The sequence below is a fragment of the Opisthocomus hoazin genome, chromosome 9 (genome assembly GCF_030867145.1).
Source record: "Opisthocomus hoazin isolate bOpiHoa1 chromosome 9, bOpiHoa1.hap1, whole genome shotgun sequence".
Lineage (NCBI taxonomy): Eukaryota > Metazoa > Chordata > Aves > Opisthocomiformes > Opisthocomidae > Opisthocomus > Opisthocomus hoazin.
Genome location: NC_134422.1, coordinates 1,838,447 through 1,865,939, shown reverse-complemented (window position 1 = coordinate 1,865,939; position 27,493 = coordinate 1,838,447). Strand labels below are relative to the sequence as shown.

The 27,493-nt window shown below is 43.7% G+C and overlaps 1 protein-coding gene across 5 annotated transcripts; it reads right to left on the bottom strand.

Moving 5' to 3' along the window:
• Positions 1–656: 656 nt before the first annotated feature.
• PRPF40A (pre-mRNA processing factor 40A) lies at positions 657–27,493 on the bottom strand. 5 transcript variants are annotated; one of them, XM_075429970.1, is made up of 27 exons: positions 27,242–27,493; positions 26,886–27,158; positions 25,606–25,743; positions 22,592–22,672; positions 19,529–19,559; positions 19,230–19,252; positions 16,943–17,044; positions 16,728–16,838; positions 16,170–16,290; positions 14,879–14,903; positions 14,189–14,503; positions 13,181–13,289; positions 12,195–12,259; positions 11,397–11,561; positions 10,624–10,732; positions 8,941–9,091; positions 8,021–8,154; positions 7,518–7,632; positions 7,260–7,363; positions 6,969–7,085; positions 6,320–6,457; positions 5,612–5,707; positions 4,531–4,617; positions 4,345–4,441; positions 4,183–4,244; positions 2,948–3,082; positions 657–1,749 (listed from the first exon to the last, which is right to left on the bottom strand). In XM_075429970.1, the coding sequence occupies exons 2-27, from the start codon at positions 27,003–27,005 to the stop codon at positions 1,657–1,659; spliced, it is 2,844 nt and encodes a 947-aa protein (XP_075286085.1). In that variant the 5' UTR covers positions 27,006–27,158; positions 27,242–27,493; the 3' UTR covers positions 657–1,656. The 5 variants fall into 5 exon arrangements, with proteins under 5 accessions (XP_075286085.1, XP_075286081.1, XP_075286082.1 ...); XM_075429966.1 differs by having other exon boundaries at positions 26,886–27,333; XM_075429967.1 differs by having other exon boundaries at positions 7,260–7,351; positions 26,886–27,333.

Below are 27,493 nucleotides of genomic sequence, written 5' to 3'. Positions count from 1 at the left end.
GTCTCCAGCCCCAAGGGCAGGGAGTGAGTTCGCAAGGCCAGCAAGGGACGCGTTCGGAGTCTCCGTGGGCTGCAAGTGGTCCCGGGAGCACCAGCGACCGCCCGGCAGAGCCGCGTGCCACACGGCCCTGGATCAAAGCCGCTGCCAGCGCTGCGACTTCCCACGTCTCAACATGAAACTGGCCCCTGGCTGCAAGGAATTACCGCACGTCCCCTTTGACCAAACTGGGGCGTTTTCTCCCCAAGCGATGGGCAGGGAGCAGGTGACGAGCAACTGCGGGGAAGCGCCAGCCCAGAACGTGCTCGGCCGCCAGCGTCCCACCCGCCCTGCATCGTCCCGGGCAAAATGGGTGGGCAGGTCCCACCCGGCACCACCGACCAGCGACTTCTGCTTCCAGGGCCCCACTTCAGCCTCAGACAGCGCTCTGAAACGGCCCAAATCACGGAACCACCCCGGCAAGGAACAACACCAGACAGACTGGACCGTGTGGGGATGTAGGCGCTGGCACCAGCGGTCACACCGCAGGAAAGATGCCCGGGGAAGGAAGCTGAACTCCAAAGAGTCTTCACGTGGCTTTTGCCAGCACCGATGCTGCTTAAATCCGACACTCAGAGGACAGGAAGAATTTACCAGAGGTACTGAAAACTAGAAATAAATACTAGCACGCACTAGAAGCCAAGGTTTAATGATTGATAAAAATGTACAAAAATACTCCCCCGCCGCTTGTCACCGCGCAGGGAGGGGGCCCGCGCCGCGCCCCTCGCCCCGCCACCCCCGCGGGCTGCGCCCAGCGGCAGCACCTTCCTCGGCAGGCTCCTAAGGCAACTCAGCTCAGCTCATCTACAACTGGAGTTTTATTTCTGAATTCTCTTAACACGCTCTTGAGGATGCCCGCGGCTGCCCCGGATGGGGTTAGGGGAAGACAGGGTGGCGGGAGGGGCAGCACCCTCCGCTGGCACCGCGGCGAGGGGCCCATCGCTGCCCAACAAACCTCCGAGCCGGCTGCCAGCCGCCCAGCTGGGCCGGGGGTCGGGCCCCGTTTCGCAAAGCGGCGCGGCATCGGCGTGGCGCAGCTCACCGAAGAGCAATTCCAAGCTCTGGTGGGTTTTTTTTTTTTGCAGTGCAGATCAAGAAATGGATTCCTTACTCCCATTGCCTTCCCCTCTCCGAAATTAAAAAAAAAAATAATAATCTGTAAAACAAATTAAACCACAAGAAACTATGTTAATAATCTCTTTCTAAAAACGAAGCGTGGTCTGGCTGCAGCGGCCAGCAGAAGGAGCGTCCCCGCGCCTTTCCGGGAAGGACCGGGCCTTGGAGCAGCTCCGCTGGATGGGTGCCAGCGCCGCGGGGCCAGACCCCCCCAGGGGCTCCCCACAGAGAGCAGAGCACCCATCCTGCCCCAAGGGATGCCCCTGGGAGTGGAGCACCCGCCGCCCCGGCCGGACGCTCCGCTCCGCGCTCGGGATTTCATTCACCTCTCTGGATTCGATGCCCGGCCCCTAAGAACAGGATTTGAATGTGTTTATCTGGGAAAATTAAAAGCCACTGTTATCTCAGCAATGGAACTTGGGATATCAGAACCCACGTCCTGAATTAGACATTGGTTTCTTTTATTATGCCACAATGTAAACATATTTGGTATAAATAACGTTCTCATTGATCTTCATCCAGTTGTTCCAAAAGAGTCCTCCTCTGTTTTTCCAACTCCCCTTCGCTCAGCTCGCTGCCCGAGGTGTCCCAGTTCCCCTGCAGAGAGAAGCAAGGTCAGCCGTAAGCGCCGGGCGCTCTCCGTGCGGCACGGCCTGAGCCCCACCGCTCCCTCGGGGCCCGCAGCCGGACGGACAGACAGCGACCCACCAGCCAGGCCGAGGCCCGCCTGCAGACCCACGTTCACCTTCCAGGCAAGGTGCCCGTGCCAGGCTGTGTACTTGGGTGTTCCAAAGGCATCCAGAGAGCAAAGCACCCAATTTTAAGATCATACGAGGAGCAGGCACGTGCCCCCCCATCTCCTCGCCACGGTGGAACGCATGGGGCATCATCCAGAGGTGCCACCACCACAGCCTGAACCACCAGAGCAAGGCAATTCCCCCCCGAAGAGAATGAAGGAAAAGAAGTTGGCATTTTTCGTTCAAATGTTCAACCTCTGCTCCGAGCCCCTTCCAAAACCCGTCCCGCACGGAGGCACCGCAGCAAGGAGCGCTCGCACGCCTGCTCCCGCGGGATTTCCCAGCCCGAAATGGGCAGGAACCGCGGAACTCCTGAACTTCCTGAGGCACAGGAAGTTCCGTCTGAACATGAGGAAGAACTTCTTCCCTCTGAGGGTGATGGAGCCCTGGAACAGGCTGCCCAGGGAGGCTGTGGAGTCTCCTTCTCTGGAGATATTCCAGCCCCGCCTGGACGCGGTGCTGTGCAGCCTGCTCTGGGTGACCCTGCTTGGGCAGGGGGTTGGACTGGGTGACCCCCAGAGGGCCCTGCCAACCCCTACTATTCTGTGATTCTGTAACTCTGCTCCACCGAGGTTTGTTCTGCCCAGATTTCCTGCCAGCACCAGCCCAGCGCTGCCACTACTCGAATACTACAGAGAGCAAGCTGCCCGACTGGACAGGAAAATGACCCGCAGGTAAATCATACAGACTGCCCTGCCACAGGACGGACCGCGCTTCAGCGCTGTCCCCCGCGTACCGCGCCGCGCTCGCAGCCGACGCCAGCCACGACGAGCAGCACGCGGTGACCTCACGCCAGTCACGCGGCGCGGAACGCGGGCGCAGGGCCGGCGCCGTTCACCTCTGCCCGAACCTTTGGGCCTTTTCCCGGGCAAACGGAACGGGAACAGCAATGAAGCTTTCGCGCCCGACTCGGAGCACAGCGACAAAGCGCGCCCGCCGCGCCGCAGCAGCCCGCTGACGCGCAGAGCACCAGGCAGAAAGGGAAGCAGCAAGCTTACAGAATCTTTTCCAGGTCGTTTTTTAGTGGGGGATTTATGTTTTGATTCGGATCTTTGTCTCGCTCTGTCCTTTTCGCTCTCTCGCTCTCTTTCCTTTTTGTCTTTTTCACGCTCAATATCCGATTCTGGTGAATCCTGCGTAAATAAAGGGGAAAATATTAATATCAAATATATTAATTTTGAGAATAACCACACCTCAGGAGAGTCTGACTTCATTTCAGCATAGACCATATCAGAAAAACTGCGTGAAGTGGTCAGTAATTAAGCACATCCTGTTAACTACTGCAGAAATTCATGCAACACCATTGCTACAACGACCTGAAAAGCAAAGGAGAGGGGTTTGTTCAGCGCGGAGGAGCCTGCACCGCTCCCGGCGGGCGCAAAGAGGGGGCACGCGGGGTGCCACACAACAAACTGCTCCGTGCACAAAGGCCTCTCGTGCAGCGAGGTCTCTGGAAAGGGGGAAACCTGGGAAGCGTTCTCCTGTGGCACGGCTGCTTGGCCATGTCGGAGTGCTGCAGCGCTGCCGGGCTTTCTCTGGGTGTTGTCCCTGCTGTGAGCGACCACGCGACTCCGTCTTTACTCCACGTGTCGCTAGGGTTATGTGGCCCTGCTTAATTAACATCCCCCCCCTTGTGAACACTGTCCACTAGGAAGTTACAGAAACAGCAGGATCCATCGGTTTTGAAGGGTTCTGCAGCCAGCGTGAGTTCAGAGACCCAAGCTTCTTTCTACACCCAGCACAAGAAGTATTCGTTGGCCTCGGATGACGCAGCCTGAAAGCTCTCTGCTCTTTCGGCCCTCCCGGTGCTCCCACACATTTGCTCTCAGAGCTTCTAGCAACACAGCCCTGACACTCCAGCAGACAACAGCAACGATCCTCAGCGTAAGGCGAAAGGAAAAGGCGCCTGGGGTTCTTCCCAGCTCTCCACAGCAAAAGCGAACGCCAAGATTTGTCATGATAAGCAGCAAACACCAGGCCCCTGGCAGAGTCCTTTGCATCTGCTTGCATGGTTGCAGTTAAACCCCCAAATTTAGCAGTCTTAAACGGTTGTAATATAGTAAAATGTGGTCACTTTCTGTTAGGTGTGTTACCAACACCCTCCTCCGGTCCCACCTCACACAGCCCATGCTACAAAGACAGCCGGATGATTACAGATACCCAAAAAGCATTCCTGAAACTGGAAGGGGTCAAGCTGTCCACTTGCCAACTCTGAAAAGTCAGCTGCACTTACAGACTTATGTCTTCTCTTCTTGCTCTTTTTCTTGTGTTTTTTTGACTTCTTGTAACTTCTCTCTGCAGACATAGCAACAAGCAAAAATACATCAGTTGAATTATAAAGACCCGGCAATAAAACAGTACCACTAATTCAAAACCACACAAAAAGAGCTCGTACCGGATTCTGCACTGGAAGAACGCTCCGAAACCGATCTGGACTCCGAACGCTGCCTCTTCTTCTTTGAATGGCTGTCGTCATCCTCAGACTCCGAGCCCTTGAGGTACAAACCCAACACGATTAGCAAGACAACAGCACTGCCAATAGTTACGGAAGGAGATTTTAAGACATCACGAAACGCCTTACCGAACGAGAACGTGATCGCTTCCTGTGATGTTTTTTAGACTTTTTAGAATGTTTCTTGTTCTTTGAATGATGATGCTGACACTCGTGCTAGAGTACAAGAGAAGACAAATGTTATCATCTGTCTACAGGACACAACAAGAAACTGCAGTGATGTTTCTCATCATCCACAAAGGCGCCTACGGCTAGCAATGGTTAAAAAAACCAAAATAATCACTCATTTATTGTGTCAAGCCCCATAAACAGCTACCGGTATTGCCATGTAAAGTTGTAATAACAAGCATCTCAGAGGAAAAATCAAAAACAGAACTTTAGGTGTGGATGCACGCAGCTTCTATTACCTGGATCCCAGTTTCAATGCTAAAGCCCAGATGGCCTAGAATATACTGCAGATCTTGCCTTGCCAAATTTGAAATTCTGAAATTAAGCCATTTTAAGAACTCTGACAAACTCCAGAAAATGAAACAAAACCCCCAAAGAGCATGCGCTGCAAAATCGAATCTCACATTATCCAGGCAAACCCAGCACCTCGTCCAACAAGGATGACTTGTCCAAACTCCTGCGGCTGAACTCTTACTGCGGCCCATCGAAAGGCTGAGAACGCAGCTAAACCACATCATCCCTTTTGCACACCAGCAGAAAACTGGCTACAGTAATTAAAAAAAAAAGTACATCTGCAGAGCTTAGTATGTTCTGGAATTTCGAGATTTGTAGTGAACGAAACTCTGCAGAAGTTCTACTTCCAATTTCAACACATTTTGTGTGAAATCACAGTGATAAAGTTTTTCTAAAATAAACCAGGAAATTTTGATCTTAACTTCTGAAAATTCTAATAGGGAAGCAGATTAAAAGAATAATTATGTATTGAGCAATATCAAATAACTGTAACATGTTTCTTCAGTTCTTTACTTTCCAGATGAGGTTTCAATATCCATTACTTTGGGGTAACGGACAATGTCCACTGTAACAGAAATCAGTAGAATTCTGTTAATTCCCTCTCCCTTCCCACACAATTTAAGAGCAAATCAATCAGGAGTTTTTTTTGTATATTCTCCAATCAGGAGAAAAATAAAGTAATAATTACCTCTAGTACATGCATGAAATCTTTAAATATTCTTTTTCTTTCAGACTCCAGAGTGATGTCTTCAAAGGCTGGTTCCTTCACGAATCTATCTCTGATCTGTAAGAAAAATAGCAATGAAATACTAATATGAAATACAGCCACTTAGAAATAAAAATAATAATAAAAAAGGACATGATTTCATCAGCTGAATAAGCCACTGTACTGTTACAAGGCTAAACATTTTTTATGCCAGCTTCAGAACCAAAAGAATCTTCAGTAAAACTGTAACAGACGAGGCGTGCAGAATCAGACCGGTTTTTCCTGCACACGCCACTTAAGCCATGCCAGCCTGTTAAAGCACACATTTTCTACAAAGTATACTTTGAGAGGAAAGGTTATCATCCCAGAACAGAGTTACAGAGTTTTCACTATGCAGAGTGCTTTACTGCCATTTGAATTCAGTTTGGGGACTTGTGCCATTAGGTTTTTTTCTGGGGGGTCTGTACGTGTGGTTTTTTTTGGTTGGCTGGGTTTATAAAATGAAACGAAATTATTCACATCAAATTTCAGATTTGCTGAAGAAACGACAGGACAATTTTTATGGGTCCAAGTTATGTAAACAGAAACAGTAAGAGCTTAGAGAATCTAGATTTAGTTATAAAGCACTAGCATGCAGCGGCCCGTTAAATACATTTGGAAAGACTTTCATAATTAATAGACAGTACGTACATCTTCCCAGACAGCATCCAGCTCGATTGGAGGAGTAGCTTGCTTCAACATACTCTTGAAGGCAGACTCTTTCCGCTTCATTTTGCGGGCTTCTTCTTTTTCCCTCTCTCTTTCACGGGCCTCTGCCTTTTCTAGCAGCTGTATCAAACAAAAGTTGTACGATCATTTGAAAGATATCAAAATGGAAGACTAATTCAGTTTAATGCAATTTTTGGAAATGACAGTTCACTTTTAGAGTTCTCTATTAGTCACTTGGCCATACATGAAAATTAACCAATTACTTAAAGCATGCAACTGCTGCTTCTCAAACAGAACCTAAGAGTTAATACATCATGAAAGCCAGAACTACAGAAAAACACACACAAAAAAGAAATCCCTCAAGAGAAAAGTCACATACAAATGAGAGAACACTACTTAATTCCTACCACAGAATTTCTCAAGCAGAAATGTTTATGTTTTGAATAAAGATCTACCTCTGCAATTTTTATTTTGGGAACGGGTATCAGGGTAAGCAACTCTAAAGCACAGCATCTCTCTCAAATATTATGAAAGTAGTCATAGCAATACAGTGAAGATAAGGGCCAACTCTGGTTTTTACAAGAGATTTCACAGTACAAGTTTTTGCACATTCCTACATATTAACACTTACACTGTTGAAAGCCAGCTTGATATTTCCTGCATCTAAAGTAGTCGCTCTCTTAGTTGAACTGATGACCGTCACAAAATCTTCGAAAGAAGTATTCACTTCGACCACGAATCCTTTATCCTGTAAGAAAATTGCTTCTTTGGCATCAGGGAAGTCAGGAACTCCCACTTCAGTGCTAATGCATGTGACATTAAAGCAACATGAAATCCCCTCTCCCAGCAGAAAAGGGTTCACTTGAATGGTATATTTGGCATTGAAAGAGAAATCACATAAGAGAGCATTTTCCCCTCTCACCTTTAAGATATCTTTTATTATCTTCTTTTCGTCATGGTAACGTGCTTTCAAGTCTTCAACATAGAACTTGAAAAGATCAAGTGCTGTTGATCCTGATGAAAAAACTAGATAAGTCAAAAGCTAGCTCTAATAAAAGAGCTGCATTTTTTTTAAACACTTATAAAAAAAAAAAATACACAAACAACCCTGCTCTATTCTGCCCCACATGCAAGTCCTCTACCTTACTTTCTACAGGGTTGGAAGAGACCGTATTCTTACCAGGCTGACCAAGCATATTAGTGAACCTGATGTCAGAGCTTATGGTTGGGTACAACTCCATCCAAGAGGACATCGAATGTAATTGTCCGTGCTCGTGCAGTTCGTCTAAAAATAGCTACAAAATAGAAGTGAAATGGAAATTTGTAGTCGCTCGTCACACTTTTACTCGGCTAACAGCTGGAATGGATACTCTTGATAACCGGAATTCCGTTTTTGTTGAAATGCAATTGAACAATCCTTTTTTTACATCATCGTTTCTTCCTGCCTTCCTCCACCATTTACAGTGTTCCAATGGCATTTCCTTTCTGTCCAAATCCATTTCCTCTTACTTGCCCCTACTCTCGCAGCTTTCTGGCAAACAGATGCACTGTACAGCAGACAAAAAGCTGCAACGCTGGTAACTGATGCATTATACACAGCCGTTAGCCTACCCTAAGAAAAAACCTGCACAGAGTACCTAATCATACGACATGTCCAAGACAAGAAAAAAAGAGTCCACCAACCTGAAAAGATTCTCTATTTTTACGCTGCCGCCTTCTTTCTCTAAGCAAACTTTTCTGTTTTTCTTCTTCCTCCTCTTTTTCCAATGCCCTGATATGTTCCTCAAAACAGATCAGCGCGTCCTCCTTATCCATATCTAGCAACAGATGACAACAGAGTGACAAGAGTAGAAATTAGGTATTTCTTCCCACTAAAAGTAGGAAGTTTCTTACTATGTGATAACGGTTGCCAGTTGTTACTGAGTGGAAGTTTCACTGAGCACTGAAATATGTGAAGACCTGCGCAGCCACAAAACCCAGCCTCCCCCAACCTGGATAAATTATCATGGCCAATATGGAGCACAGAAGCCTTTATGAGAAAAGTATCGTGGATGAGCACTCGTGCGTCTCCCCGCATCACCCCAGGTATCTTAAAAACAGGGGACACGAGTAAGAACACGGAGCATCTTCGCCGAACGCTTCAGCAGTTGTGTAAATTCGTATGCTGCTCTTAAAATACAGGACTGACTCATTTATGAGAAGTGTGCTCATAATGGAAACGCTGCCTTCTTACTCTAGAAGAGTTAAAAAAGTTACTTTTCTAGGAAAACAAACACAGCAGGATCTCAGCCTAGAAGAAGGTAGGGTACGTTACGTTGTCAAATAATTCTTCAAATTTCAAAGGCTAACAACTACTAAGGCAATTCAGTCCCCACGAAAAAGGTATCCTTTGCTTCATCATCCAGATGAATCAGCAATGATGCCTGAAGCTGCCATCTGTGTCCTAGGAGCCAAAGAAGACAGGCTGCTTCATGCAGGCTGCTCAGCAGCTGTCACAGCGGCTCTGGACGGGGCAAGAGCAAGCCACACGTAGTCAGGAGTCCTCTCCGCTACAGACAAATCCATTCCCCCTTCCAAAAGAAAGACATAGACTTCCTACATACTCTGAAGTTCCTCATCTTCTGCAAATGTAGGATTGTCCATCAGATACTGCTGAGCCTCTGACCAAGTAGTACAGTAAGTGACATTAGCCATGTTATCTAGTATGTTCTTCAAAGCTTCCCAATTCCTCTTTCGTAACTGTTTGGCTTGTTCCTGAGGAGAAAATATATTTTAAAAAAAGGTGAGGTTGTGTAGACAAAAATACATGACCCCTCAAGCACGTTTTCCAAGAAGAGACAAAATGAACCTTTCCTTTCCATGTAAAGCAACATAATACAGTTTGGAACTACATATATTTTTTATGTACTATTATCACTTGCATCCACAGATAAACCATTTCAGTACTATCATCTCTGACTGTTCCTGATAGACAGGAGAAGCTCGTGAAAGGGTGTTCATCTTTCAGAGATCCTGCTAGGAAAGTGCCAGTACGTTCAGTAAACAGTCAGTGCTGCAGCAAGGTACTACGGCCCACGGTGCTGCTGAAGAGCAGAGCCAAACCAGACGTGCTAATCACAGGCAATTTCTTAAGCAGTGGTGTTTGGATGGATGGCCTCTTGTTGTCTGGTTTGTCTTTCTAGCAAGCGTGGACCTTAACACTAGTCTTACTTAAATCTATTTCAGAAATTGTCTTGCTACACGATTTGTTTCTAATGGCCTCTTTTCTGTCTACCCAGCATGCTGGTGAGCGCAGCATCACTCCCGAACTGCAGTGAAGGTGAACTGCCCAGACATGGTTAGGGCCAGATCCTCACAGTCGGTCTGGTACCCCTCAGGCTAAAGGAAACGTGGCTTTCTGCCACAAGCCCATGACAGTTCCACAGTCTGATTCAGAGCAGTTCAGAATAAAAGCCATCATATAACTTAAAGTCATACTAAAAAGTAAACAAATTGCAAATTAGCAGCAACACATCTCCATGAGAACAAAGACCTTTCAAAGAAACTGCTATTGTACCTGCCATACAGGGTCAAATGAGGGGTTCGTCTCATCCACCAGCAGCCTGCAACGAACTAGGGAACGCTAACGAGACCGATCTACCCCAGTGCGCTCGGCCTGGTTGCACACAGGCAGCTTTTCAGGCAACTGTGATCTCCAAAATGTTACCCTGCAGCGGCCAGTTCCACACCTCCAGTTGTGTGCTGTGCAGGAACAGAATGTCCCATAGCTCGTTTAGGTAAAGATTCATCACCTTCTGCCTGCTAACTCTCCTGAATACCCCTTAGGCACTGTACAATGAGAAACAAGGAACGACCGCCTCCAAATTCACTTCCACAAAACCAGTCAGAGTTTTGAAGAGTTCCACCAATGCTTTTTTCATTGTCCCCTTCCCCCATCACAGCTTTCTAACCGCAGAGCCCCCTCTCCACAGCGTCTCACAGCTGATAAACCTTGTCCCGCTCTGTTCTTTTCTCTCTCTCTCTCCCCCTTTGGAGAGGGGGTAACCTGATCTGTACCCTGTAAGCAGTATATTATATATATATGAAACACATATATATAATATATAATGTAGTAACGCTCTCATTTTCTTCTCCATGCCTTTCCTACAGATTCCTCCCCTTCTGTATGCATTTTGACTGTCCCTGAACAACACTTTCAAATTGCACTGCTTGCAAGATTTCTTTACCATGAGGTATAAACCAATTTACAGATAACAAATGAAAAGATAAGTTTGAAAGAAAGTTACCTTCTCTTTCTTAGACAGAAAAAACAAGACATCTTCATAAATTTCAAGACGATCACGCTCAGATATCGCATTCCAGACTTCCATCTCCCCAAACATCTGTTCAGCTTTTCTGTACAAAATAAAGCATACAATCATTTATTGGTGAACACTGACTTAAATTGTCCCATTGGCTTACAATAACATGAAATGAACTCCCTTGTAAGTAGCAATGGTTTTGTACAACGTATCCCTAATTTTCCCTCTTGGGAAACTTTTTCTGTGACAGCTTTCTCTCTCTTATAAGCAAAAGAAACAGTTAAAAATTTAAGCTGCTGCCACTATACACTCCTCTCCACAGAAGTGCTAGTTCACCTGCAGCACATTACATCAGTACTTTTATCTGAGGGCTAGCACATGTTCAGGACACCGTTCTAGCAAACACTGTATGAATCAGATCTACAAAACTGTCAACAAGCTTATTAGCTATGCCTCCCTCCAGGCATGAACTGCCATGAACAAGCTATCAGAACTACTGTGCTCTTAATGGCAGCTGTAATACAAAACTCCTCTTAGTGTTACCTTAGATTTCTACTTACTAGAAGCTCAACCCATTATCACAGCACAGCACTCATTTGAGTTCGGTATTTGCCTGGGTCTATGAAAATGAGAATATCTGTGCTTTTCCAGGCTGAGCACATACAGAGCCTAGCACTCACCACAAGCAAGCCAGCAAGCTCTGACTATGAACTTGGCAAGCTAGTGAAAGGTGGAATTTCATTTAAGATTGGTCTTACTTGTATCGTGTGGTGGATGTCATCTTTTCATGGTTTTCAAGAAAACGCTGGAAGGATTCTTTAGCTTCTTTGTATTTTGATCTTGCTTCTTCTTTCTCTTCTTTTTCTGTTTGAACTTTGTAAGCGTTAAAAGCTTGCTTTTTTTCGCTTAATTTTGCCAAAGCACTTCATACCAAAGAAAAAGAAAACAACGTCAATTATACAAAAGATAATTAATTTAGAAAAACAAAACAAAAGAACCAAAAAATAACACAGCTTTGAATAATCCAGATCTTTGAGACAAAATTAAATATAATCTAAACAGCCAGTCATCACCCTGTCTCTCCATTAGGATTAATGGAAGATCATGTTAAAAAAGCAATAAAAACAAGCACTTTACTAATTAAAACAGTTAATAATAAAATACAAGCTAGGAACGTGCTTTCAGGTTGTATTTACACCTTTCACATTACAATACTATTTTTATCATAGTTATCAACCACTTTTCTGCCACTGTTTATAGCAGCCACTCATTTCAAAAAGTAACCTAGACAGTCCACCATCGTCACCGCGTGCTTTTATTCCCAAGAAAATAATATAAATCGCATAAAATACAACCATCAACTGCTACGTCTTTTCCAAACGAAATATTAAGCACAGGACTTGCATTTCTTTATGTAGGAAAGGAACAAAGTTCCCTGACAATGATACATATTCACAAATGCACAAATATCTATTAAAACAATCACAAGTTATATCAGTAAACTACTTAAAACAGTATTTGTGTAGTAATTTAAGGGGGGGGATATCAAGCAGTACCTGTATCTAGGATCATTAATGATCATTTTCATAGCTTGCTCCCAAGAAGCATTGGATGGTACTCGCTGCAAAAACATCAATTAATTGATTAGATATGGGACCAACATCCAACAATGACAGATTCCTTAGAAAATAGCCTTTAGAAAAAAAGCACTACACTTCTGAGGTTAAGATAACTTTATTTGTCACAGATTTTTTTTTTTTTTTTTTTTACTTTTATTAACAGTCAACGTAGAAAATGAAACGAGGTGCTTTGGGGATTACTGCCATTTCTAGAATAAAATCTTCTGGAACTTATCTACTATACAACTATGTTGACTCTCTAGACAAAACACAAACGGACCCCATATACTCTGAGGGAAATCCAAAGTCAGTCTCATTTTACTCCCACTTCATCTCCCCCTTTAAAACAAAGAAAAAAAATTCAGGGCTCAGACAGTCAGGCCGCACTTTTATTAGAAATACACCTCGCTGTCAGACAAAAATACTTGCAACCACAACTTCAACAACACTCAGTTTTAAAATTATGACTTCATAGGGGAAAAAAATGTGTCTTTAGATCATACTAGGTCATGAAAGACTGCATCCTAAGCCTAACAGTTTGTCCTTTTTCCATACGGACCTCTACACTGTCTGTCTCTGCAGCATCTAGTGAAGCTGCCTGTCAAACCACTCACCTTTCCAGTTTGGTTTTTGGACAAGCACCAGATTACACGTTTGCATTACAGTGTGGGGATCGTGCGAAAGGAAAAACATAAAACACTGAACTGAGAGCCCTGATGAAAATCCAACACTCCCCCACAGAGCTGAAAAGTTTAAACCATATATTGTTTTCACTGTAGTATTTTTGCCCCTCATTTCTTGTCTAGCACAAAAGTATTCTTTCGCAACAGTGAGAAATTCTTCACACAAAAAAAGGCTAGCGATTTCTGGCAAATGCAGGTTTTGCAGTTCTGTAAAGCACGAAGAACAGTTGACTGAAATACCTTTTCTTTTAACAGCTCTTTAAATGCTTGCTTTGCTTCTTCCTTTGTATTCCACGTATAGGTTTTTTTAACTGGTTGGGCATCATCGTCGTCCTTCTTTGAAGCAGCACTGTATATAAAAATCAGTAATTTCATTATTTAAGCTTTTTTTTTTTTCCCCTAAGTTAGAGCCACTGAGGAGTCACAAGCCACCACCATGAGACAGAGTTGAGTTTTTTAAATAGCAACTTAAGGAAAAATAATAATGCTACACATGATCAACACCACAATTTGCACAAGACTCTTCCTTACAGACACCACACACAACTGATCAAAAACAGCACACTATTTCGGAACAGTATTATCACTTGTGCAAATGGCTACCTGCTTAAGTTATCTAGAAATGAATCATAAAAATATAATGCTGAAATTCAGCAGGAAAATTTAGATACATATTATATAAAAATATAAAGGCCTAAGAACACGCCTCTTGCCCTTAATTATCCCCTGCTGGCTATAATCCCCCACAGCCTCTTTCTTTTTTATTTGATAAAAATCATAACCTGTAATTCTCTACATAACCAATTCTCCGTTATTAAAAAACAAAGGATCTCATTTCTGGTGAACAGATAAAGATCCATTTAGCATTGCATTTTCTTCTGATGATAGCCAATTGCACAGATCTCTGGAAGAGGAAACATACAGGGTAAGTGTATGTTACCCCGGGACACTCTTACAGCTTTCAAAAATTTACAAAATGTTCACGCCACGAATGTTCTCTGTAGGGTTTAAGAGCTTTGGGAGAGGTTTGGCAAGGAAAGAGTGTTAATTTTTCTAAAAGTAGATTTAATGCTTCTTCCTCTCTTTCTTACTCCTTACTCTTCTGTGCTGCCATTGATTCATCCTCACGTTTCACTGAAGAAACAGCTAACTGTCAAAGAAGGCTGGCCACCTGCAACCGAAGATAAACCAGATCCTAGAAGCAACACAAAACTGCAGCGAAGCCACATGCTTTGTCATTTCACTTACTCTGCTGCGGCCTCCTGCTTGGAAGAGTCGTCTGCTGCGTTAGCTGCAGCTTCTCCGCTCTGGTCCTGCACAGCGGGTGCAGAAGTGGCTTGTCCCTGTTCCTCGGCCGCGGCTGTGCCAGCACTCTCATTCTCTACCGCCGAAGCGGCCGCGGCAGAGTCTGCTTCGGGGGCTGCTGCTGCTGCAGAAGTAGCGGTGGTGGCAGTTGCGGCTGCAGCAGTTTCAGCAGCAGTCGTGGCTGTGGTGGTTGTGTTTGTTGCTTCCGCTGCAGCAGCGGGAGCAGATGTCGTTGGAGTTGATTCTTCGGGCTTTGTGCTAGAGGTATCAAAAAACAGGAACAGTCACATACAAGCATGGGACAACTTCATGGTTTAGGGAAACCTGCAGTTTAAACAAGTTAAAGTGCGAAATGAGAAGTTTAGGTCCAGTTACAAAGATTGTGTTTCAGAAGAACACGAAACAACCTTAGCTCAGAGAAAGGAAATGCTCTACTGAAACTGTGTTGTCTATGTAGATCAGTCATTTAAGTTAAAAAGAAACCTAGAATATATTATTTGAGTTTTTCTATATTAAGCCACTATTTGGAATGAAACACTGCACAATGTTTTAAGATTCAAGGGCTAGATTTTACTTTTAAGAAATAATAGGCAGGCTAACGTAAAAAACATTATCATACCATTAAAAACATACCTGTTTTCTTCAGCTTTAATCATTGCTAGAAGAGAAAGGGGAAAAAATCAATCAAAATACAGCTTCAAAAATAGTTTACATGCATGGTAAAAAGATACTGTTAACATGATTTAATAAAAGCATAGCTTTAAATATTTTTGTTACTATCACTAATTTTAATATTTGTGCCCTTTAAAGGCTGACATCAATTCAGACAAACGAAATTTAGAAATCACATTAAATAAGGATTAGGGTATATAAAAAACAACTTCTTGGTTTAAAATAATTATTTCAATTTTAAAAGAATAGTTTAAAGAACAGATAAAGTCAGGTTTACTGAAGCTTATCTTTCCTTCTTTTTTATTCTAACAGTCACTGATGCTTACTCTTTGTAGGACATTTTTAAATACTCATTTCTTACCCCAGCTGATTTTGTAGATTTTTCATCAAGATCTTATTTCCCTTACAATACCAAATAAAACTGTGCTAGAAGTGAAAAAAACAGGAGCACAACTTCATATGATGTTTGCACAAAAGGGTACACTGCCTTTATAATGTAGAAGGGCATTAAAAAAAAAATTACTAATATTTTTGCCACATCATGGTTTATGACAGTAATTTTTGTTAAAAATTAAAAGCAAATTGATACCTAAGCGAATCCTTACACACAATTTTGGCTTTCAACAGAAAGCCAGTACTACTAATTTGAGTATAAAACACATTACTGTTTTCAAAATTCTTCCAAGACACCAAAACAAAGCAGAATTCTTACTCAATTATAAGCCATTACAGAAGTCCAGTACCCTTTTACCCTGCTCTCCCAAGCGAATAATGATTATTACAGTCACTCATTTGCCTCTCATCTCTCCCCATCAACCCAAACCCCTTCACAAATCCTGCTGAGTTCCTAGAGGTTTCCAAAGGGTTGGTGGCTAAGTAAGAGTCAAACCCTACATCAGCCTTAGGGCTGAACGAAGACAGACTTGAAGCGTTAGGTACTGCACGCACACAGCCCAGTACATCCCAGTTCAGTTCCTGCGCAGGGACACGAGGGGGAGCGGACGCTGCTGCCACACGAACAGGGAAGAAATGGAAAAGGGATGGTGACGAGGTGGTGAGGCCACAGGGGATAGGGCTGCTCCATCGAAATCTCTGCCTGCGTTAACTCTACTACATACAGCTGATTTCAGCAGATTTCATTTCTAACACAAGTTTGACTGCTGTGCTCTGATACCAAAGTCTCGCCAGAGTCATGCATACGCACAGCTTGCAACTCGCAGCCCCTCTCCCTATCAGTTTTTCTTAACATTACCTTCAAGATCCTCCAGCTCCTTGGGTTTTGCCCAGCGCGATTCCTTTGTTTGGGAATTATAATAGTAGGGCTTTCCAGAATCAGATTTATACTCTTTCCAGGGACACTTAGACAACAATTGCTAATGGACAGAAAACAAAAACATAAAATCAAATTTACAATGGTGTTTTAAATTTAAAAGGAAAGCTAGAAGTGACCCAGAAACACTAACCCAAGAAATAACTGAAGGATCAATGAATACAAGGCATATATTTTCCAAGGAATAGCCTTCCTAGTGATAAACAAACACATTACTTATCTAAATATTAAAGCCATCTTTCCAATATGGACAATTTATCTAAAAATTGATGAAAACTGTTGAGAGGTTTGTCCATTTTGCAGGCTCAAGTTCCAACGATACAAGGAATGCGATACAAAGATTTTTGCAACATTTCTTCTGCTAAGAGTTTGCTCCCATTGGAAAAAAAAAATGGTACAGCTATACTCCTGCACGACAGTTATGCTAGTAAATTCTTGCGTCCACACAAAGTCACACACCTTTATCTGAATTTAGTTTACCTCAGCAGGCGTTTTGAGATCATCTGGCTTCTCCCACGTAGACTGCTTTGTTTCAGTATTATAGTAATATGTTCTTCCATCAGGTGATTTGTGTTCTGTCCACGTAGATTTCTGGGAAAAACAAAAGATACCATTAATGATGAACAACAATTGCTGACCGAGATGCTATCAAAAGCCACTCAAAAAAGTTAAATACAAGCGGAAAGCAGATGAACCTGTTTAGAGTGCTCTTCACTGACAGAACTGTTGGTTGTGGCAGTTTGCTGGGCTGCACAAACTACGGGATGCGTTGTCTGAGGGCGAAACAAAACAGAGCTCTGAAAAGACATTCTGGTTAATATTCGTTTTTCATTTGAAAGTGAATATTACATATACTAAGTAATTCAGCAGCAAAGGAAAGACAGCAAGCCAAAATCTAAACACATTTAAGTCAGTACTGTTTTCAGTGAACTACTTCTTTGTGACAGGAGCTATTAAGAGTCTCTCACACTCCCCTCCCATTCAGCAATCCAAGGCAGCCAGTCACCATCAGAAAAGAAAGCAAAAGTGAATGTGATCGGACCCTAACAACTTCAAGTGAAAGTCCCAGAAGCACACCATGTTTTCAGAACTAAGAAAAATTTGGTTCAAGAAGATTCTGACTTCAAGAGTTCAGCGTGAACCGAGGAGTACCTTCCTACTGCTCTTCATGGACAGTTTATAAAAACTCTCTGAAATTAGGACCGGCAGAACACAGCCTCAGCCACCTGCTCGGTTTCAGTCACTGGATACGGCTGAGGAGAAACAACTTCCTGGTAGGTTCAACCACCTTGTTCACTTACACAGAATGCAAATCTCATAGAAATAAAAGGACAACTGATATTCACCAACCTTGAATACTTAAGCTAGGTACTAGGTCCCCAAATCTTGAAGCAACAACCATAACTTACAGTAGGGTATCACAGAATCACAGAGTAGTAGGGGTTGGCAGGGACCTCTGTGGGTCATCTAGTCCAACCCTCCTGCCGAAGCAGGGTCACCTACAGCAGGCTGTAGAGGACCTTGTCCAGGTGGGAATCTTTGAGGCTGCACGACTGTTTTTAAAGATTCTGTCTCTTAGTTATCTACGCAAACCATTTTTGTCATCATCTTCAAAACTAAAGGTAAATGTCTGGGATATCATCTAGGCAAGTAATTTAACATTTACAAAATTTTAAACAGAAATCTGATAGTGACTGAGAGTTATTCATGGTCATTCAAGGTGCCATGAATGACAAATTTAAAAATTGAGACTACTTCCAGACAACCCGCCTACCTCAATACAAAGTTACACCGATTTGCCATTCAAAAGTTTCAACAGCGAGACACACAGCACCAGCTCTGTTCCATCAGTGATTTCTCAATTGATGGAAAGGAGGAATAGCACTGAAAATCACCCAACGAAGTAAATTTGGCCTGCAAGCCAGCATCCTGTTTACAAGCTCAACCTACGTTAAATCACCTTCCATGCAACCTACCCAATATTTATTCCTACTTAAGCCATTAATTATGCTCTGTTCCCACAAACACAGAAGGAGACACTAACAAAAGCAAATCTCAAATAATGTCAAGACCACTGCGGGGTGGTGGGGGGGAAGTTAGGCTAAGTTACCAATAAGCAGCAAAACTGATGAAGTGGTGATAACCAGTCTGTTGAGGTTAGTACTTCATATTCTTCAAAAACCACAGTGATGTTTTCAAAATTATGATGGGTAACTATAGCCTCTTTTTATTGCTAAAGCGCTTGGTAACAAGACTTTCAGTAAGCTGACAATGCTACTAAAGGTTCCAGTAAATCACACAGGACTGAACAACACCAGAACCTTGACCTGGCTCCTCCTGCTAAGCACAGCTGCGTTAAGGAACAGCAAGGAAGACTTAATCATTGCCTGCTGAATTCTGCTAGACACATTAAAATTGCCAAAGAAAAATATTCAAAGCAAAAAATTAATATGTAACAGGCAAAAAGTTACCCAAACGTGAGTAAAATAAAAAACTACTTATAAACTGGTCACCAATATGGAAGGAAAAAAGAAAAAAAAAAAAAAAGATGAAAAATACAGAAAGAGGAACAATCTTCAACCTTCTTCAGCACACAAATAAACTCCAGCTCCACCCTGAGTATCTACCCAGCCCAACACCTGCAAAGATTTAAATCCGAAAACAATCAGCTTTAAAGTAACACAGGTATCTAGGCTACTATTCACTTGCTGCTCAGGTAGGGCAAAAAGACCTAAGCCACAAGAAACATCTCATATTGCTGTTCTGTGTACTAGAAGAGCTAGAAACAAGTGAACTTCAATGCTCAGAAATTAGTGGAAATGTAACTGTTAACATGAATTACAGACTGACAGCCAAATAGGCAGGGAAGCTCCATATGAGAAGAAAAATAAAGATACAGGGTTCTCTTTTCAGCCTGCAAAGCCATGCATGCACAACACCACACTGCCACTACAATCTTCCAGAATTTTGATTTTCACACACCTGAGTTCCAGGAGGCGTCACACCTGAAAAATAAAATAATAATAAAAAATTATAAAGGGTTTAGTTGCTTTATTTTTCTATATAAGACTCTAATTAATCAATGTTGGAAAGAAAAAATTTTTTTTCTGAGAATCAATGAAGATGTCAGTTATTGAAATGCTAAATCACATTTTACAGAAAAGTGTGTGTGATTTTTTCTGACTTTTTCTGATTTTTTTTGTTGTTTGGTTATTTTTTGGAAGTATTTCACCCAATTCTCATGAAGTATTTTGAAATGGTAACAAATTGTTTACACTCACCTACTTGCGCATCCATACTGTTCACCCCTGGCTGTAGAAACAATCAACAGACATTTAATTCAATCACCAATAAATACAAAACACATATCAAAACAAGTGCTTTCAGCAACAAAATGCTCTGCTGCCTTAAATATGGATTCCTAGATTCCCATCGCCCACTAAATTATTACTGCTCCTTAAATCAGCATTTAGGAACAGCAGGCTAGTTTTCAGAAAGGCAATACACACAGCAAGCTACACCGGGGGTCCCTTGCCATCGCTTCGGTACCCATCTTGATCTCCCAAATGAGTACGTTGGGAGGAGAAAAACCAGGAGGTTCTGGATTTCTGCTGGAGCAGCTTATGAGGCTTCAGTTGTAATTGCGTGGCATAAGCCTTTGAATGTATTAGTGTTGCATTCATAAAACCTGCAAATAACCAAAGCTCTTACAGATACCCTGATTGAAATTCTTTCAAACTAAGGAAAGGCATTAACAGAATTCAAATACAGTATTCCCAATTTCTTTCTTCTGTAGGCAAAAATCTGGCCTGAAGGTTTATCTTTTGCTTGGGTTTATCTTTCAGGTCTCTTCTACAAACTTTATTAACAAAAAAACTTCTCCAGTCAAAAAGCAATATTTGTTAAAGAGAAATCATATTGGATCAATTATGTTTGATATTATCCGACAGGACTAAACCAGGTGAATCGTCAACAAAACGCAGGGCTTTACAGTGCTCTCTGTATTAAAAACTTTCAGCTACTCTGTGCATGTGCATATGTCTATGAGCATAAGCACTGTCACTTGTGCAAGGCCATAGTTTAATTTGTGTCTCCAGTAAATAATCCTTCTGACATGTTTCTTTTCTTGTGCCTGTGTTTACTTTTCCAAATTCCATTCTAATTTGCTGTGTATTGTAAGAGCACTAATCTGACCGAAATAAGAAGTTTTAGGAACTGCACTGGTTCTAATCAGCTTTCTGGAAGCAAACACTTCTGTAGAGCACAAAACAGGTAGTGAACCTCCATCGGCGTGGTCTGAAAGGCCACCATACCCGGATGCAAGAGTCAAGACCAAAGAGCCCTGATGTCAGGGTAAACCGTTCAGCTGGCCTCTGTGAGCTTTCGATTACATTTTATGCTTGAAGAATGTATTTTCCCATCAGACAGCCAAAACTATAACAAGTCAATAATCTCATTAAGCTTACCAAGGAAATCATCAGGGCTACAAAGGTCACAATTTTATTACTCATCTACAAATTATTTTAAATTAGAAAGTGGTAAAACCATTCTTTTTTTTCTAAAACACTTTCCAAGCTGCGGTCCACGTGTGATAGCAGAGAGGTACAAGAATGCTGCCACGACAGACAAATGCCTTCTCAAACACACACACAAAGGTGTGAGCTCCTGCTATCACTGCCAAGAGGTTTAAGGGCAAAATTCAAAGCTGGAGCCCTCTGCCACGCCACTTTACCTCCTAAGTACCATATATCCACAGACCTCATTTGATCAAAATTTATTCCTAATCCCATATTAGAAAATCAAATGGTCTGCCTTCTTGACAGAGTACGTAAACATACACAGTAAAATTCAAAATTAGACTGATTTTAGCACTGCTCCCTCCCTCTTAAGTCTCTTTTGACCACAGCATTTTAAGATTGTTTTTTTCTGAAGGTCTGAAAGTCTTTCAAAATTTTCCACGAGCATCACTTGTCAGAAATTCCTAAGAACCTCTGTACAGGAAATGAAAGAAAATCACTACCATCCTTCCTACTTGGTAGCTTCGGAAATATCCAGTGCATTAGGTAGTAGCTACACGAGCACAACAACTAACGAAGCACCATTCTCAGGAACTACCTAAGGAGTTACTGACTTGTACTGAAATTGCTCCAAGGCTGCAACACACACTCACATCTCATTAAACAGACACCAGCAGTGAGAAACACACTTGTAACTACCAGGCAGATTCTCCAGTGTCTGACAAAGCCCAAGCACTAAATTTTTCTCATGGTGAAGATAATTAACATCCCTTCTCTGGCATGAATTCTCAGTCACCTGGCACATGTCAAGGTGACGCCACACCCTCTTCCTAACAGTTCCTTCTCTACTTATTTTGCAGAAACTTTGTATCTTTGTGATTTTTCTCACATTACTCCAAAGGGCGGATGGACTGCTTAACACAATACGTCTGCTTACACACAGCATATTCAGCAGATGAATGAAAGACCTCTTTCAGCAAGCCCTTAATGAAAAAAGCGAGTATTAACCAACTTATTTTTTAAAGCAATCAACAAAAGCAGTAGTAAAGTTTTTGTGCTTATCGCTATGGAAAAATTCAGAGCTCTGCAAGAATGTAATCTGACTTGGGGATGTAGTATTTGCATGGTAAGAAAAGAAAAAATAATTTATTTCTAAATTTAACCAGATGGAACAATTTTTAAGTGGATCTCCTATAGTTACTTTAAATCTCTGAAAAGATTATGTTAACAGGAAAGGAATTTACCCTTTTCCACTTCAGAGAGAGAGTTCACCTGTAATATCTGCTAACTCTTCCCTCTCCATTTCCCCCCCAAATAACTTCTTCATACCTTTACCGATTTCAGCAAACTTCACTCCAGATCTCAAAAGCACTGAAATTCAGAAACTTTTACAAAAAATAAGATATACAGTGGTCAGACAATTAGCCCTCCTGCAAACAGCCAGAGTTCACACTGGATTCTGCCAAGCTACAAGCGCTTAAGGGACGAGGAAGGAGGCCAGGGGTGCGGGAAGCATGAGGGGAAGCAGAAACCAGAGAGAAACAAAGAATGGAAAAGCAGACGCAGTTACAGAGAAGAGTTTAAAGACTGATGAAAATCCACAGGACACCAAGTACCGCTAGCTCTACCTCTCGCAGAAATTTTTTACAACAATTGAAGAGCTAGATAAAAATTTATTGCAATTAGCAACACCTTTTTCACAACCCAGTTCAAGGTAACTCATACTCATAGGCCAATGTTCGCCCACAAAGGCATGCTCGTACTGAAGTAATGACAGCAACTGACACAAAGACATTATAAAAACCAGAAAATTTAAGTTAAACTCACCGGAACTGTAGGCTGCATAGCAGCTTGAGACATGTGAGACATCATCATTCCAGGCATGACTGACTGCATCATTCCAGGCATCTATAATTAAATTTTCAGATAGATTTCAGGACACTTTAAACACAAAATACGGCGATTATTTTATTTCTATTTAAAACCAATTACCTGGTACTAGTTTTTAACTGGGAAAAAACCCCCACTCTTAAGCACTTGGCAACAAAAAGATGTTTTTAGAATTCTGATTCCCTTCATTAGACTCCTTCAAAAAGGACATTAGGAATAGCATGTCTACAGTATTCCAAAGTCTCATATGAAACAGCGATAAAGAAGGCCATTTAAACTACACAAGAACAACAGCAAATGATAAGATCTGTGATCTGTTAATAAGCTATTAACTGAAATCCTAAGTTAAAGCAGGAAAAATAAAGGTTGGGAAAGATTTCTGCAAAAATCCAAGGCCACGTGGAACAAACTAAGTAACGGAAAGGTAAACTCAGAGTCTAAAACTAGTTCCGCTCGTATTTTTGGACAACTTTCAACTTTCCTTTCTTCGTACCTCTGCAGGCAGGAAGAAACACGTTATAGGGACACTAGAAGAATGAATTTCTGCAAACAACTTCAAGATTAAGTGAGCTATTAAATCTAAACATCAAAGTTCTAAAACAACTCTGAACTCCTTTTTTAGAGGTCTGGAAAAAACCCTTAATATAGACATACAATATGAAAACATGTAACAGTATGAACTTGGTAACGGGGATACTCCACTCTACAGAACTGAAAAGTTTGCACCTGGACCTGTACCCGAGTTTGTTGGGTGCTCTGATGAGACCAAAAACCACACAGACCTGCTACTCAGATAAGCTAGCTTTTTGCTCAAATATTTACGCTTATAGTCTCACTGGGACAGTTATGCAGAAGTTGCGCATCACTGAAGTGAGGCACTGAAAAGACATCTAAAATGCTACCAAGGAAGTGCTTAATACCTTGCACGTTTCCCATTATTTTTGCTGATCCTGGCTTCTAGGAACTAACGAGCCATAAAAAAAAAAAAGTGGCAAAATGAACAAAATATATAATTTAGGTCATGACAAACGTGAACTTTTTGCCACTCATCCCAAACAGGTCTCGAGAAGTCAAGCCCCTTCAACCTTTCAGTTATGGCCCTTTACCTTCATTGTCCTTGGCAGGCAGGCCAAGTGACCCCATCCCCCTGTATCTTCAAGGAGCACCAGGTTACCACTCTCCTCATCTCGCACCTCGTGTGGAGAGAGGGATCTGTGGTGGGGCTACTGCTCCACCCTCAAACCCACAAGGTTTTCTTGGGAGCCTGATGGAGGAAGGAAAGACTGGAAGGTGGCTCCCTCCTATTCCTCACCATCCTGTAGAAGCAGGAGAAGAAAGCACTCCTGCCCCATCACTACTTGCAACTAAGGGGGCTCTGAGCATGTGAAACTTCTTAAAAGCCCTGGCTCAGGTCCTGGAGAAACCCCACACACTGCTCAGTTGCTGCACAACACTAACCCCAAATCCCTGAAGGAAAAAAAGACATTGGGAAGGAGAGCTAACTCTTTTCCAGAAGACCTTCCTCTGAGTGATGCTGAGAGGAGGCCATTGCTATTCGCTACGCAAAGTATCCGTCCTGCAGGGGTTCACCTCAGAAAGGAGAAAAATGAGCTACAAAACATCCCAGCCTACAACGCCTCACAAATAAATCTCTGGTATCTGCTGGAAGAATATCACCATCCTGTCCCATCCTTAAGGCTGCAGGGTAACTGAGCCTCTGATCTCCTCTCCGTCATGCTGCTTATACTTAGCTTTCTACTCTACATCTACCAAAATGTCCTAAGCTCTCTATGCTTCTCACTAAAATATTAAAGACGGCAATATTCAATTTGTAAGAGTGAGAACCGTGGAACAGAAGCTACAAAAGAACTGTTAAGTAGAGGAATAAAACAGAATTGCTGTTTAAATTTCTAATGAACACACAGAAAAGCTCACGCTATTAGCGGTTATGTCAAATCCTCCCCATTTTTTAAAATTGCATTATTTTTACACCAGAAGCTCCAAGAGGCTGCAAAACCACGCTGAAGTGATTCCCACCAAGCCTTTATCCACCAATTAAAAAAAAAAAAAAAAAGAAAAAAGAAGAGACACACATGCTTTACCCAAGGTACTGCAAAAGACGACACTGAGTTGCCAGCACGACCCTGTGGGCTCCTCTCAAAGGGCTGATCTTTCTTGCCATCCTCCGTCTACTCTACCCCTTGGGTCTAGTCAATGACACTCAGTTTCTACTTACACAAACCAGCATCACAAGCTGTATCACCAGAACATTTATTATATCCATAAAGAGAATTGTTTGTTTCAGAAGTTCAGAATTTAATCAGAAACCATACAGGAAAGGATCTCTGATTACTGAAAAGCTTTACATTTGCAAAAGCCCCGGATACGATTCTGGCGACTCTGCCTGTCAACCCAGGTTCACATCTGTCAATCTGAATGGCCAAGTTTCTTTTTCAATCACATTACACCAGCAACAACAGTGTACCCCACAGAACTATAAACCACTCCTTACGATTCAAGAAGCTATTCTGCAAAAAATTCAAACCAGAATTATTTCCTCCCTTGCATCTCCCTATAATTTTCATCCATGTAGATGTCAGAGCTAGCTAAGAATTAAAGGAACCTGAAGTTCTCTACCACTACTACCTCTGAAAAGAGCCACTACTTTATGTTTCTAGTATATGTAAGTCAACCTTACTTCTTCAGAACCTGAAGAAAACTGCCAAAAAGCTTTAATACAAAGCAAATTATGGATTCATACCTACAGCTATTTACCATTTAAGTTTCACATGAGGTGCATCAATTACCTGTTACAAATGGGAAGTTTCCGCATGGATAGGAACTGTGGCGTAAAACACCCCCAATTATTAACCTTACCACGTGCAAGTCAGGGATAACCTGACATCAGTATGGAAAGACAGACAGACAGACCCCTTGCAGAACTGCCTCACCTGCCCCATTGGTGGTCCTCCCATGGGGGGCATCATCTGAGGCATCATACCGTGCGGCACTGGCGGCATATTTGGTGGTCTCTGACCCATGGGGTGCATTCCCATGGGAGGGTAATGCGGCATGCCTGGGTGTCCCATCTGAAAGACAGCAACGAGTGAGTAAAATCAGCGTGAAGCCAACAACCCAAAACCCCCCCAAAAGCGTTTGTAACAAAGAGATGCTCAACATTGAACTGAAAATGAATTTGGGCAATTTTAGATTGATACTGCAAAACAGGAAGCAACATCACTCACTCTTCTAGGCCCTCTAGAGCCAGAGTTAATCATAATTAACAAATCCATCAAAAACTTCAACATTAAATTAAAAAAACCCCACACCCTCATCTTTCATCTTATGACTTGTCACAGAAAAACACACTAAGTTTAGGAATGCAACTATCCCTGCATGCTCTACCAGACAAGTACAATTACTGCGGGTAACCCTGTGGCACGAAAGTCAATCAGAGAAACAAAATCTCTTCTACTCCTGACGTCCAAGTCTGCACCAGCTTCTACGCTGACTCCCATCCCCATAGTCTCCTAGGAGCCTGAAACCTGGTGCTGTTCTACTACTCGGTACAGTCACGCTGCTAGTACAAAAACGGATCAGACAGTTTGTCCGATTTTTTTAAGTTACCAAAACATACCAAGAGCTTTCTATCCTAGTCAGAAGCAACAGCTCAAAGGACCTCAGGATGAACCCTGGAAAGCATTTTACTCGGAATAACATACGACTTACATTTATAATGTATTTCTGAACGTGTCTCAGAGCACTGATTTATTAATATGAAAACTATTACTAAGTAAAAGGTGATTTTAGAAGGGTCCTCAGCAGGAAAAAAGAAAAAGTGACGCTTCTTTTTGATGCTTTTAAAGCGAGTTTCTCTATGCTTTTTTTGTCCCAGAAGCCACTCTGAAGGTGGGTGCGGGCGGTTCACACAAAGAAATCGCAGTTACACCGCCCGGGAGACAGCCGTGCCCCATCCACCGGGCACGCAGCGGCAGCCCGCCCCTTCGCCGAGCCTCGGGTGCCGCCCAAACAACTCACGGCAGGACAACGACGCTCCCTCCCCCCTTCCTTCACTCTCGCCGGGGCCTGCCGGGCAGCGGGCTGGCACGGCGCGGCCGCAGCCTCCGCTCGCCTCCACAGCAACGGGCCTTCTCCGGGGCGGGCGGCCCGCCCCGGCCCGGCGCCCTCGCACCTCTCCCCCGGCCCGGCCCGATGCCTCCCCCCCACTCACCATGAGGGAGCCGCGGTCAACGCCGCCGGGCCGCATCGAGGGGCTCAGCAGGCTGCCCCCGCTGCACCTGCCAAGAAGCCGCCCTCTGAGTGGCTGCCGCGACGAGGGGCCAAAGGGCATCAGCGGCTCGGGCTCCCCGCGGGGCGGGAGCAGCGGGGCCAGCAGGCTGACTGGCTTGCCGGCCGGCCAATCCGGGCGGCCCGCCAGCCGGGTGCTCTTCGGCGATTGGTCCGCGGCGGTGGCGACGGGGCGGACGGCGTCCCCCGGCGTCAGCTGCATGAGGGGAGGGGGCTTCGGCAAGGAGAACGGGAGCGGCTGCGGGGAGGCGGTCGCCGCCGCCGCCGCCGAGTCCCCACCTGACATCCTGGCCGCCGGCCCGGCCGCGAGGGGCCCTTCTCCGCCTCTCCGAGCGTCGGCGGCGGCAAGGAGCAGGCGGATGGAGAGAGGCCTAGCGGAGGAAAGGCGGAGGGAAGGCGCCGGGTCGGGTCTGCGGCGAGCAGAGGCGCTTTCCCGGCGAGAGCGGGCCGCTGACGACGGGGTACGGGGCGCGGGCCCGCCGGGCCGCGGAGCTGGCGCGGGGGGAAGCGGCTGCGGCGGGGGCCGAGCAG